The sequence below is a fragment of the Gigantopelta aegis genome, chromosome 1 (genome assembly GCF_016097555.1).
Source record: "Gigantopelta aegis isolate Gae_Host chromosome 1, Gae_host_genome, whole genome shotgun sequence".
Lineage (NCBI taxonomy): Eukaryota > Metazoa > Mollusca > Gastropoda > Neomphalida > Peltospiridae > Gigantopelta > Gigantopelta aegis.
The window spans coordinates 26,523,672-26,538,043 of NC_054699.1; the positions used below are offsets into that span (position 1 = coordinate 26,523,672).

Below are 14,372 nucleotides of genomic sequence, written 5' to 3' on the forward strand. Positions count from 1 at the left end.
GGGGTTTTGTTTAAAGGTTGCACATAACCATATTGTTTAACGAACTTCCAAATGTTGTTGTTGTTTTTTTTTTTTTTGTTTTTTTTTAAATTATATTTAAACATTACATAATTAAATTTACAAGACTTGAAAGAAATTAATTTTACGTGCATTATATGATGAATTAACACAAATTTAAAAATGTACCTACATATATAATTAAAAAAAAAATTACTTTCTTTTATTTGTTTTATCAGTCACTGAGTGATTACAATTTAGCAGATGAATTTTTTTTATCATGCCCAGTAAATTTTTTATCCACTGGTCAGTATGGGAAGTCATTTTTTTTTAATTCTAGAAGTAGAACCCCTGATATACATACAGAAATAGGGCTAATGAATATTCAATCATGGATAATTAATTTTTAAAATCACCATTCCCATAATTAGTGGATTTTTAAAATTTGTAGAAGACCTGGGTTTTACTTTTAGATAAATAGATAGATAACAGATAATACATATTACAATCAGTAATTCAGTAATATATTATTATCTGTTTGTACTTAGTCTTAGTGATTACAATTTAGCAGGTGAATTTTTGTTATCATGACCAGTACATTTTTTAGCCATTGGTCAGTATGGGAAGTCTTCATTTTTTTAATTCTAGAAGTAGAACCCCTGATATACATACAGAAGCAGGGCTAATGAATATTCAATCATGGATAATTAATTTTTAAAATCACCAATCCCATGATTAGTGGATTTTAAAACATTTCTACAAGACCTGGGTTTTACTTTTAGATAAATAAATAGATAAGAGATAATACAGATTACAATCAGTAATTCAGTAATATATATTATCTGTTTGTGCTTAGTCTAATACTTTTATACTTCTTTTTCAAATTATTGTTTTGACATTATGCAAATATATAGGGTGTATACTACCAAATCAAATCCCATAGACGACAATAGTAACACATGTTGCTAAAACTCCTACCTGCAACGTATCAACCGACATAAACGCCACGGATATAAATACTACCACCCCTTACACTTAAAGTGAATAAGAAAAAAATGGGGGTCAAGCTGCTCGTTTCTGAGATAACGGGTAGCGTCTATGACTACCCCAGTTTCGCACAAAATTCGAGTACTTTTTTTACAGGTACCCCATACATGTTTCAAGCACAAGGCTACTTGACACATTGGTACTAGATGAAATAAAATTGCACATTTTTTTTTACCCAGATGAAACTATTATTTTTTACAACCAACACACTCACATTTATAACCAATCACAGGACTTATGGTGTTCACTTCTCTATCAAAAGTTGGGTGCACCTCGAACTTTGACCCACCCGGACGTTATTTGGTTTAGTACTACCTATACTGATAGCATACATTTTTCAAAAAGTGTCCAGCTATGTGTCTTTATGACAACCAGGATCTGGTGTATTCTGACATAAACTGACAACCTCACTGAAACTGTTGTTTCTACAGTGGAACCTAATATAATGTACGCCTTAAAAAGCATATATATTGCATATAGTTTTGTACAAATGCAATATGTCATATTAAACAACAAAATGTTGGGTGTGTGTACTCAGGTATATATGTAGAGACAACAAAGATAGTCAGAGTACCTCTACCCCTTTAAAGAATTCCATTAAAACACATGCACTTGATTGATCCCTAGATTATGAAGACCTTAACAGGCACATCAAAGAAATATCAGTATTAAAAAAATACACTGTCTGAGGAAGGAAACACAAACATGACTGTACCTGTATGAAGTAATGACTTAATGTCCTGAACATTACTGTTGGGAGGAAATCCTGTATGCTGGGTGTGGGTGTCTTCAAGTTACCAGGTGTGGGAATTTCAAATCCATCGGCCATGCTGATTTTCATAATGAACCATCAAAACTATTGGCAGCCACCAATATTCCTGACTATATTTTATTTATAGCCTACTGTAGTTGGAGGTTTTAATAGTTGTGATATCTGGAATAATCATGCAGCTTTAACACATTTATTTTTGATTAATTACTGAAAAAAACTATTTTTTTATATGACAAAATTACCCGAACATCTATTTTCTTGCATTATTTTCTAATCCGGATGAATACAATATGTACATTAGATGTATTCCTACAATCTGTAATCCAGCATTTTATTTAGCTAGTAACATTAGGTAATACAGCTTTAACAATAAAATAAATTATCAACTTAATCCAAGGCAGATAATCAGATCTGAAAAAATTGGTTCTGAATCTAGTATAAACTCAAAATGCTTTTCATGAGAGCTAACTAAGTGATTATTAAGAAGAAAAAAAAATGATCTGGAGATCTAAGTATATGTTTAACAACCTTATTGTTATGTACAAATAAGAACAGAAGGCACAATAGTGACAACAAATTTAATTATGTTTTTGGTAAAGTTTTTTTTCAAATTTACTTTAAATTTTGCATAAAACTACAAATTTGTCTAAAATATAACTTAGCACCCTATAAATATGTCAAAATGACAATAAAAATCAACTTCTTTACAAATTTGAGTTTTCAGAATTTCATACATAAAAAATTAACAATGTTAATGGGAACTAAAGACATTAACCCACTATTGGCACATCAAATTTTTAATATAAAAATAAATTGCTATTAAAATCTTAATTCAGGTTGCCTATATATAATACCATATTTAAGAGCAGTTGTATATGGCAAGTCAAATACCATGAAAAAAGAAATTATTGAAATCTTTACAGTATGAATTATAGGCCAAAACCAACTTTTCTTCAGTGCTAACTTTGATTCAAACTCCATTCAGAGCCATGTACAGAGGTTATTGTCAAGGTCAAGGTCATTGTGAACTTGCATGATCGAGTGATGGCTAATTAATCAACCAGTATAGTTTAATTAAATAAAATGACAAAATCATAATATTTTTTATTATGCACTGAATATTAGAGGTGTGCGGTATTACCGGTATACCGGTATACCGGTATTTTTTTTCTGTCGTGGTACGTACCGGTACTTGTTTTTACTGTACCGGTATACTTCGGGACTTTCCGTGGACGATGACTTTACGGACATTTCCGAGAAATAAATTATCAGTGTCATGAACCAAAATACATAATTTCGAGAAATTATTTAAAAAGCATCCAATGTTAATGATTGTTTGTGTTCCATTAACAAATCTTTGAAAAACTAACGGAATTTCCCAAAGTATCTAGAATCTCAAAACGTTGTCACTAACAAAAACATGGTAAATAATGAATTTGTTGTTCGCAACACACGTGCGATATTGGTCATTTGCAGGGTTCGCCCTGTTGTTCGTCAATTACGAAAAATAATAAAAATTGGCAAAAGAATTTTCGACTTGGCGAAAAAAAATTAAGAAAGTTTTCTTTAATGTCGATTTTTAGTCGCCAAACATTCTTTCAAACAATTTTGTTCGACAGATATGCCTCGCGGTATGCATAAGCGCCATTTGCATGTCCGGGTGACAGTCTACTATTCAATAGTGAACTGCTTCTCATAAAGCTACAAAATGCGACCAAATAATATGAAATACTGTTCAAAACATGTTGCATTGTTGATACTGAATGTTTTATTACCAGCTACAACAAGGTTCACTTTTTATTTGTCACGTTTTTTGCGTTGTGTCGTATCAGATAATGTTGTAAAATCTAGGTCACGTGCTTGAGTTCATTTTACTGAAGTGGGTGCGTTGATGAGGATTACATATTTTTTCTCACATATACACAATCATTATTAGTTGAAATTTTCAAAGTTTACAGATTTAATTTTAAACATATTCAGTGGGGGAATTTCAATTTATTGATGCTATGTCTACTTATATAATATTAGCACAGGCATGATACATCCCTCCGCCCCAGGTAGATAAACATACAAAAGTCTCGGATAACGTTGCAATGAATTTATGAAACTGAAAAAGTTTTTTTTCCAGTTGTTAAAGTCTGAAAGACGGTCACACGCCAGTGTTTTGAGAACAATAACATAATTTATAATGACGTTTTCTTTGTCTTTGTTTTGGGTGACTGGCTATACTCTTGAGTTGGATACGAAAACAATTATAAACAGTATTCAGTTTAAAACATACATATAAGTTAGGACGAGGGGAGTTACGTATTTACCCCCCCCCCCCCCCTCCACGAAAGCCCAACTATTTCATTTGCATTAATAAAATAAAACCCCTGCGCGTGCTGTAACCTCACCGTGGTGCAGGGGTGTAACATTCTCTTTGAGAATGGCCAATACAGCACAAATTGGATGTTTAGAGTAAAAGTCAGTATCTTATCTGTGATATTCGTATTTGTATTTTTGCACAGTTCTTTACGCTGTTTTTATTTATATCTTGAATTTTTCTGTTGATGTTGATCATCACCTTGTTTGTTTCCATTGCCATGGTTTGACACCCAGTGGCCGATGTGTTTTTCGCGCTGGGGTGTCGTTAAACATTCATTCATTCATAAAATAAAATACTGCCAGTGTGGCTATTTTGTTTCTAAAGTGTCTTTCTTCTTTAAACATGAATTCATTACCAAAGAGATTAAAGATATAGGCCCATAGCATATAGCTTATATATATGGCCCATTGGGCCTGTGGAATTGGCACGATATCTGGAGGGTTGGGGACGTATGCAGAGCTTCTAGTGGGGTGGCACAGGTTACTTTTTTTTTATCTTTATATAGAGCAGAACAAAAACATCGGCTACTGAATGACAAACGTTTGGTAATTTTGATATATAGTTTTAGCGAGGAAACCCACTACATTTTCTCATTAGTAGCACATACCACGACCTTTGCTATACCAGTCGTGGTGCACATACATAAATGAGAAATATCCCAATGGGCCCACGAACTTGGATCGATCCTAGACCTACCACGCGTCCAACCGAGTGTTTTATCACTGGGCTACGGCCCGGCCTAGAAATCAAGGGCCATTCAAATATTACGTAACTTTGTCATTTTCATTATTTTCCAGTTTAACTGAAATGATAACTAGGGAATTTATTCATGTTATGTTTATTTCATTTACATTATAAGGTCTTAAAATACAACAAGGCTCTACAACTATGTTCTACCTATAAGTATTGGCTATTCTCTAAATGAGAATTTTAGTCCTGCTTAATGCTTACTCAACTTTAGAGGAAATAGAGTGTAAACTGAATCAGTCAAAATCTTTACTGGTAGGTATTTCATTGTAGTATGTCATATGTGTTTGACCCCTAAGTTCAAAGGCACATAAATGACATCGTATGTTGAGCAATTATTGTATCACTGAATCGCAGTGATTAGTATGCTGTCATTACCGTGGTATACCGTGGTACATTACAAAAAACCGCAGTATACCGCGGTATGGTTTTTTTCGCGGTACCCAACCCTACTGAATATGTGCTATAGGGTGTATACTACCAAATCAAATCCCATAGACGACAATAGTAACATATGTGACTAAAACTCCTACCTGCAACGTATCAACCGACATAAACGCCACGGATATAAATACTACCACCCCTTACACTTAAAGTGAATCAGAAAAAAATGGGGGTCAAGCTGCTCGTTTCTGAGATAATGGGTAGCGTCTATGACTACCCTAGCTTCGCACAAAATTCGAGTACTTTTTTTACAGGTACCCCATACATGTTTCAAGCACAAGGCTACTTGACACATTGGTACTAGATGAAATAAAATTGCACATTTTTTTTACCCAGATGAAACTATTATTTTTTACAACCAACACACTCACATTTATAACCAATCACAGGACTTGTGGTGTTCACTTCTCTATCAAAAGTTGGGTGCACCTCGAACTTTGACCCAGCCGGACGTTATTTGGTTTAGTACTACCTATACTGATAGCATACATTTTTCAAAAAGTGTCCAGCTATGTGTCTTTATGACAACCAGGATCTGGTGTATTCTGACATAAACTGACAACCTCACTGAAACTGTTGTTTCTACAGTGGAACCTAATACTTTTATACTTCTTTTTCAAATTATTGTTTTGACATTATGCAAATATATAGGGTGTATACTACCAAATCAAATCCCATAGACGACAATAGTAACACATGTTGCTAAAACTCCTACCTGCAACGTATCAACCGACATAAACGCCACGGATATAAATACTACCACCCCTTACACTTAAAGTGAATAAGAAAAAAATGGGGGTCAAGCTGCTCGTTTCTGAGATAACGGGTAGCGTCTATGACTACCCCAGTTTCGCACAAAATTCGAGTACTTTTTTTTACAGGTACCCCATACATGTTTCAAGCACAAGGCTACTTGACACATTGGTACTAGATAAAATAAAATTGCACATTTTTTTTTACCCAGATGAAACTATTATTTTTTACAACCAACACACTCACATTTATAACCAATCACAGGACTTGTGGTGTTCACTTCTCTATCAAAAGTTGGGTGCACCTCGAACTTTGACCCAGCCGGAAGTTATTTGGTTTAGTACTACCTATAATAATAATAAACATTATTATTAAAATCTATCTTAAAATATCTCCTTCTATAAGTGTACATGACACCCTCATGTATTCCATAATGCATCTAATAACAACTGGACATTTAAATAAACATTACTGGGGAGCATGCCCCCGAACTCCCCTATCATTTTCGTACCCTTTGGGGGCTCATTTAACATCAAACTATTTTGATAACCTTCTGAACAAAAATCCTGGGGGGGGGGGGGGGGGGGGGGAACTGTATTTGCAACTAAATATTAGCTAATTCGAGCCCTGTACCACAAATAAAAAAATACTTGACCTATGTGACTTTTAATTTTTAATTTTCTCCTTTTATCTTAATGTTCTGTTTTGTCACTTATAGAAAAAACAGTTTTTAACCACTTAAATATCTGTTTTGGAATGGGGTTTTGTTTGTTTGTCATATCATAGAATGTTTTGATGTTACTGTGTTGGTATTAAATATTTCTATATTTTCAATTTCAGAAACTGAGAGTCCCAAGTTTTCTAATATCAAAAGTAAGTTTCTGTTTAATATTATTAATTCATCATTTATTCAACATGTCTGCCGATTGTTCTTATAAAATACTAGAGGTGTAATGAACACACAAGGTGGCGAATACGATACATATCACGAATATAAGGTGACAAGTCACATATTCAGAAATAATGATGACAACATGGTTAACTAAATGTAAGTCTTTGGTGCTATCATGCATTCACTTAATTAATTGCAAGTACAATTTTCTATCTTTTTAAAAGTTAAAATGTTTCAAAAGAATGTGAAGCTCTCTGTACATACACTCATGCACCCACCCATAAAAAGATTAACATAGGAAAATTCATTGCATATAACACTATTTTCAATGGATAACAAATATAATTAAAATATATTGCATTAATATCTAAAGAGCACTAATATTCAGGGGGACATATCCCCAATTGGACCTGCCCTTGATGCACACTGAATCATACACTAGATACATATAGGAACTAAAACTTATATAATACCAGTAATAGTTAAAACAACCTCACATTTGTAACGTTTTTAATACATGTACTTCATATTACAGTTAAACTGAGTGTTGTTTTAAGCCTCTTTTTCACATAGCCCAGTGGTAAAGTGCCCGCCTGATGCACGATCGGTTTGGGATCGATCTCCGTCGGTGAACCCATTGGGCTATTTCTTGTTCCAGCCAGTACACCACAACTGGTGTAACAAACGCCGTGGTATGTGTTGTCCTGTATGTGGGATGGTGCATATAAAAGATCCCTAGCTGCTAACTAAAAAGAGTAGCTCATGAAGTGGCTACAGCAGGCTTCCTCTGTCAATATATGTGTGGTCCTTAACCGTATGTCTTATGCCATATAACAGTGAATAAAATGCGTTGAGTGCGTCATTAAATAAAACATTTCCTTCCTTCCTTTTCATCAATTAGCAGAATATGAATTATAATACAATTATGTAAATAGACCTCGCTTCAAATTCGTCAAAACCTCATGAAAATAATTAAAACATTAATTCTGTCTATTACGTATTTCGGATCTGATATATTGATTGTGTTTTCTAGGTAACCAAAATTGGCCGAAGTTTACTAAATGCCCTCTTGGATTCGTCTCGAGAGAGAGAGAGAAGGTGGCACACGTTGACAATATACGTTAAATAGTTGAATGTAGCTTAATTGATCGTGTGGTCACTATTTTATTTGTGACAATAAATTAATTCCACAAACATCAGTATTAGTCAGGTGTATTGGTAAACTATGTATTTTTCATACAGATCTGTCGTCTCTTAGATTGAATTCCTTCAAAGCCAAAGACTTTGTCCAGATTGAAGGATATCAGGAAATAGAGAAAAAGCTGAGTGAGGTTGGTGTTATATCTTTGATCGGAAGTCCAGGATCAGGAAAAACAACTCTCGGGTGGATTCTCATGAAGAACATCTGTGAAAAGGAGAAACGACAGCCGTTAATGTTAACAAAGCCTTCAGAGATTGACCATATTCCAGTTCCTGAAGATTGGGGGAACAAAAATATCAAAGACACTTATGTAGTAATGATTGATGACATGTTTGGAAAGGCAAATCTTGATAAGAGTGAGAAAGAATCATGGGAAAAACAATTTCCAAAAATTAGGTCACTAGTGACTTATGGAATAGTCAAAGTACTAATTACACTGAGAACCCAGATACATTCACAATGTGAAAAAAGCTCCACAATGAAAGAATATCGGGCTTTTCTAAATTTTATGCATTTGTCCTTAACTAAATCTGACAAACTAAATATTCTTGAACACCATCTTAAGACAAACAAGAAAATAATCATGGATGAAAATGATAAGATTATGGCTGTAAAACAGACATTTGAAGAGTTGGGCTTTGCTCAGTGTTGTGTGTTTTGGGTAGCATCTACAGATGCTCAGAAGCGAGGAGCAGAATTTTTCAAAAAGCCAATTGAATACCTGAAGGCACTGAATATTTTATTATATCACGGGTTAGACATCAACGCTGTCAATTCAAACAAGCAGACTGCACTCCATTTTGCAGCTATATGCGTTCAGTGTGATATATTTAGAAGATTAGTTGATAAAGGAGCTGTATTAGATCTTACAGATGACAAACTAAATACTCCACTTCACTATGCTACAGAATACAAGTCATGGGAAATGGTAACTTACCTTGTTGACAAAGGGGCACAGGTAAATATACAAAATGAAAGTGGGGACACTGCTCTTCACTATGCTGCAGAACACCAGTCACTGGAATTGGTAACTTACCTTGTTGAACAAGGAGCACAGGTAAATATACAAAATGAAAGTGGGGACACTCCTCTTCACTATGCTGCAACACACCATGTCACTGGAAATGGTAACTTACCTTGTTGAACAAGGAGCACAGGTAAATATACAAAATAAAAGTGGGGACACACCTCTTCACTATGCTGCAAAACTCAAGTCACCGAGAATGGTAACTTACCTCGTTGAACAAGGAGCACAGGTAAATATACAAAATAAAAGTGGGGACACACCTCTTCACTATGCTGCAAAACACGGGTCACTGGAATTGGTAACTTACCTTGTTGAAAAAGGAGCAAAGGTAAATATACAAAATAAAAGTGTGGACACTCCTCTCCAATCTGCTGCAAAACACAACTCACTGGAAGTGGTATCTTACCTTGTTGAGAAAGGAGCACAGGTAAATATAGAAAATAAAAGTGGGGACACTCCTCTTAACTCTGCTGCAAACAAACGGTCACTGAAAGTGGTATCTTACCTCCTTGAACAAGGAGCACAGGTAAATATACAAAATAAAAGTGGGGACACTCCTCTTCACTCTGCTGCAAAACACGGGTCACTGGAAATGGTATCTTACCTTGTTGAAAAAGGAGAACAGGTAAATATACAAAATAAAAGTGAGAACACTCCTCTTCACTATGCTGCAAAACACATGTCACTGGAATTGGTAACTTACCTTGTTGAAAAAGGAGCACAGGTAAATATACAAAATAAAAGTGGGGACACTCCTCTTCACTCTGCTGCAAAATACCACTCACTGGAAGTGGTATCTTACCTTGTTGAGAAAGGAGCTCAGGTAAATATACAAAATAAAAGTGGGGACACTCCTCTTCACTCTGCTGCAGAACAACAGTCACTGGAAGTGGTATCTTACCTTGTTGAAAAAGGAGCACAGGTAAATATACAAAATAAAAGTGGGGACACTCCTCTTCACTATGCTGCAAAATACCAGTCACTGGAAGTGGTAACTTACCTTGTTGAAAAAGGAGCACAGGTAAATATACAAAATAAAAGTGGGAACACTCCTCTTCACTGTGCTGCAAAACACTGGTCACTGAGTATGGTAACTTACCTCGTTGAAAAAGGAGCACAGGTAAATATACAAAATAAAAGTGGGGACACTCCTCTTCACTATGCTGCAAAACTTATAACATTTCCTAAAAAACACTGGTCACTGGAAGTGGTAACTTACCTTGTTGAACAAGGAGCACAGGTAAATATACAAAATAAAAGTGGGGACACTCCTCTTCACTATGCTGCAAAACACCAGTCACTGGAAGTGGTAACTTACCTTGTTGAAAAAGGAGCACAGGTAAATATACAAAATAAAAGTGGGGACACTCCTCTTCACTATGCTGCAAAACACCTTGTCAACAAGGAAATGGTAACTTACACTCCTCTTCACTTGAAAACAAGGAGCACAGGTAAATATAGCACAAAATAAAAGTGGGGACACTCCTCTTCACTATGCTGCAAAACACCGGTCACTGGAAATGGTAACTTACCTTGTTGAAAAAGGAGCACAGGTAAATATACAAAATAAAAGTGGGGACACTCCTCTTCACTATGCTGCAGAACACCAGTCACTGGAAGTGGTAACTTACCTTGTTGAAAAAGGAGCACAGGTAAATATACAAACTAAAAGTGGGGACACTCCTCTTCACTATGCTGCAAAACTTATAATATTTCCTGAAAAACACCGGTCACTGGAAGTGGTAACTTACCTTGTTGAACAAGGAGCACAGGTAAATATACAAAATGAAAGTGGGGACACTCCTCTTCACTCTGCTGCAAAACACCAGTCACTGGAAGTGGTAACTTACCTTGTTGAAAAAGGAGCACAGGTAAATATACAAAATGAAAGTGGGGACACTCCTCTTCACTATGCTGCACAACATACGGGTTACTGGAAATTGGTAACTTACCTTGTTGAAAAAGGAGCACAGGTAAATATACAAAATAAAAGTGGGGACACTCCTCTTCACTATGCTGCAAAACACAAGTCACTGGAAGTGGTAACTTACCTTGTTGAAAAAGGAGCACAGGTAAATATACAAAATAAAAGTGGGGACACTCCTCTTCACCATGCTGCAGTTCTCTGTTCAATGAGAATATTAAATTACATGGTTGAAAATGGAGCGGTAGTTGATTGTGAAAACAATAAAAAGTGCACACCATTGATTTTAGCATGCGCGTGTACAAAGACTGATAATGTGATTTGTTTACTGGAAAAAGGTGCAGACCCTAATCTTGGAAATATCACAGCAATGCACGCAGCGGCAGCATCTCACTCGACAGATGTCCTACAGGTTCTTCTTGACATAGGTTCAGATGTGAATATTCTTACTGAGTCTGGCAATAGTCCACTCCATATGCAGTGCGATGGGGTTTGAAAGATGTAATTAACAAATATTTTGTTAAATAGTTATAAAACATACATTAATTATATGTTGTGTGATAACCTGTGTGACAAGTCAGATAAGCGAGATCTTCTAAAGAGTATAGATGGAGATGAAGATATAAGAAAGGTATATGGTTTCCATGCAGGAGACTGGTTACTTGACCACGGCTGCTGTATTGATGCTAGAAACCAGGCAGGACAAACAGCATTACATGTTTGTGTTCAGTGTGATGAGCTTAAAAACCTCAAGTTTCTGTTGAACAGAGGTGCTGATATGTCATGTGTAGACAATGAAGGTAACTCTGTGCTGCATTATGCTGTGGAGAGGTTTCAGGCTGAGGCTGTGGACACATTGTTAGAGTCGGGTGCTGTGGATAGTAAAAATAATGATGGAATCACTGCTTTTGATCTGGCTTTCAGTAAAATGAATCTTTATCTTGATGAAGACAATATGAGCAAATGTTGCGAGATAATTAATCTTTTGTCTGATCATTGAAAGTCAGTATGTAGAAGATTGAAGTTAACCTGTGTGACAAACAGAACTGTCCTTATCAACTCTTTCTGATGTGTATGTACAGGGGTAGCAACCGATAACTGGCATACTGCAGTGTGCCTGGGCATAATAGCAATCTAGCAGACATTTCCTATAGCTGGGGCAGGATTTAGCTCAGTCGATTGAGTGCTCGCTTAAGGTGCTTGCATCGCAGGATCGAACCACTTCAGTGGATCCATTAAACTGATTGGGCTTTTTTTTTTGTTCTAACCAGTGCACCACACTTGTACTAAGGCCAGGTATGTGCACCACAATTGGTCAAAAAAAGATCCCTTGTTGCATTAGGAAAAATGTAGTGGGTTTCGTCTGTTGACTACGTCAGAATTCCCAAATGTTTGAAATCCAATAGCTGATGATTAATTAATCAATGTGATCTAGTGATGTCGTTAAACAAAACAAACTTTCTGTAGCTGGAAATTTTATTGTATGTTTTGACATGGTTAAACAAAACAAACTTTCTGTAGCTGGAAATTTTCCAAACGTATAGCAGGCATTCCCGTGTATACTCTGCCCAATCTGATTAAAATTAGCTCCACTGGTTAATTACTATTACCAGTAGAGCTAATTTTAATCAGATTGTACTCTGCCATGACAAAATGTTTTTAGTACATGGATTTATATTCATAATGAAATTATAACAAAACCCAATTATGTGACATTGCATACAATGTATCTGTATACTGTTCTATGTTTTGTGATTATATAATGTAATCTGTAGAAAGTAAAGGTTTGGCGTTTGGGTGGGGGAGGTATGTACATGTAAATAGTTGTGTAATATATGTGTAGCTAGTGCACTGTGATGGAGGTATGTACATGTAAATAGTTGTGTAATATATGTGTAGCTAGTGCACTGTGATGGAGGTATGTACATGTAAATAGTTGTGTAATATATGTGTAGCTAGTGCACTGTGATGGAGGTATGTACATGTAAATAGTTGTGTAATATATGTGTAGCTAGGGCACTGTGAGGGAGGTGTGTACATGTAAATAGTTGTGTAATATATGTGTAGCTAGTACACTGTGCATCTCTCTGAGTTCGTTCACAGTTTTATGAAATTCCTGTTGTAAGTACTAGAAGATGTGTACAACAGCATTCTTTCACAAGATGCACAACTCTAGAAGATGTGTATAACTAGTTATTTGACAACTTTTACTAGTATTAAATTTGCCTGTAAGTACTAGATGTGTATTAACAACATGTATCTAATTTAGTGAATGTATTATTTTAATGGCTAATATAATTTGTAAAGCCTGCATGAGTAGCAAATTTTAGCTTTGACCCTTTTGTTATATGCATTTAGCATAACATTTGCACATAATATTTTATTCTACTTTTTCGTAATTTGTCTATGTATGTGTGTGTGTAAATATTGTATATTTTTAATAACATTTATCGTCTGTGTCTTTGCTTTACTGAAAATATTGTTTCATAATTCTTATTTGTGCAAAAATTGGGCAATCTGTACTAATGAACTACTGCAAAACATTGATGGAACCAGTTGTTTGAGAATGGCGTCATTTGAGTTTACGAATGAAGTATTTAATGACGTGTCTCTTAGTGAACTCAAGTTATTACTATCTGGCTTCAACACTGATTTGTTGGAAACAATGTTATTTTGGACACTTATTGATTAATTGATTGATTGACTTATGTTAATAACAGTGTACTTTGTACAAGACATTGCCTGTCACTCAAAGTCCAGGAAATTCATGTTTTTACGTAATTAAGCCACAATTAATTCCCTATTAATTCTCGAATATATATACAGACCTGTCTGTTACTGTGGGTACTGAAACTTATCTATTAATACTGGAACATAGCACTGTGAACCCAGAGACAACATTGTGACAATTCTAGAAGTCATAACAATTGCATAATTATATATTATATAATTGTTCTAAATAGTGAAACAAATAATATACATAGTAAAACAGGTTTGTGACAATACATAGTTGTGTCGAGTCTGAAATATATTACTGTATATAATGAATTAAATTTGTGATGTACTGTACGTCGTGAAATACAATTCCGAAAATTCTCGAATGTAGTGCTGTATTTGGTGAAAGAAATTTATGACTCTTTATATACTGTAGTATTGTACATGTGCATAGTGAAAACAATGTTTGAAATCTGGAATATAAT

The 14,372-nt window shown here is 35.1% G+C and overlaps 3 protein-coding genes across 3 annotated transcripts in view; all 3 read left to right on the forward strand.

Moving 5' to 3' along the window:
• LOC121372422 (putative ankyrin repeat protein RF_0381) overlaps window positions 1-10,719 on the forward strand; it is a 19,342-nt gene extending 8,623 nt beyond the window's left edge. The window contains exons 2-4 of the mRNA XM_041498762.1: window positions 6,969-7,001; window positions 8,263-9,297; window positions 9,371-10,719. Coding sequence (XP_041354696.1) covers window positions 6,969-7,001; window positions 8,263-9,297; window positions 9,371-10,719 — 2,417 coding nt within the window. The remainder of the gene's footprint in view (window positions 1-6,968; window positions 7,002-8,262; window positions 9,298-9,370) is intronic.
• A 49-nt stretch (window positions 10,720-10,768) lies between these two features.
• Window positions 10,769-11,668, forward strand: LOC121372501 (putative ankyrin repeat protein RF_0381). The gene has a single exon (XM_041498892.1). It carries the CDS (start codon window positions 10,769-10,771, stop codon window positions 11,666-11,668), a length of 900 nt encoding a protein of 299 aa, XP_041354826.1.
• Window positions 11,669-11,722: 54 nt separating this feature from the next.
• Window positions 11,723-12,172, forward strand: LOC121372571 (myotrophin-like). Its single transcript, XM_041499009.1, has one exon. The coding sequence runs from the start codon at window positions 11,723-11,725 to the stop codon at window positions 12,170-12,172; it is 450 nt and encodes a 149-aa protein (XP_041354943.1).
• The last annotated feature ends 2,200 nt before the right edge of the window (window positions 12,173-14,372 follow it).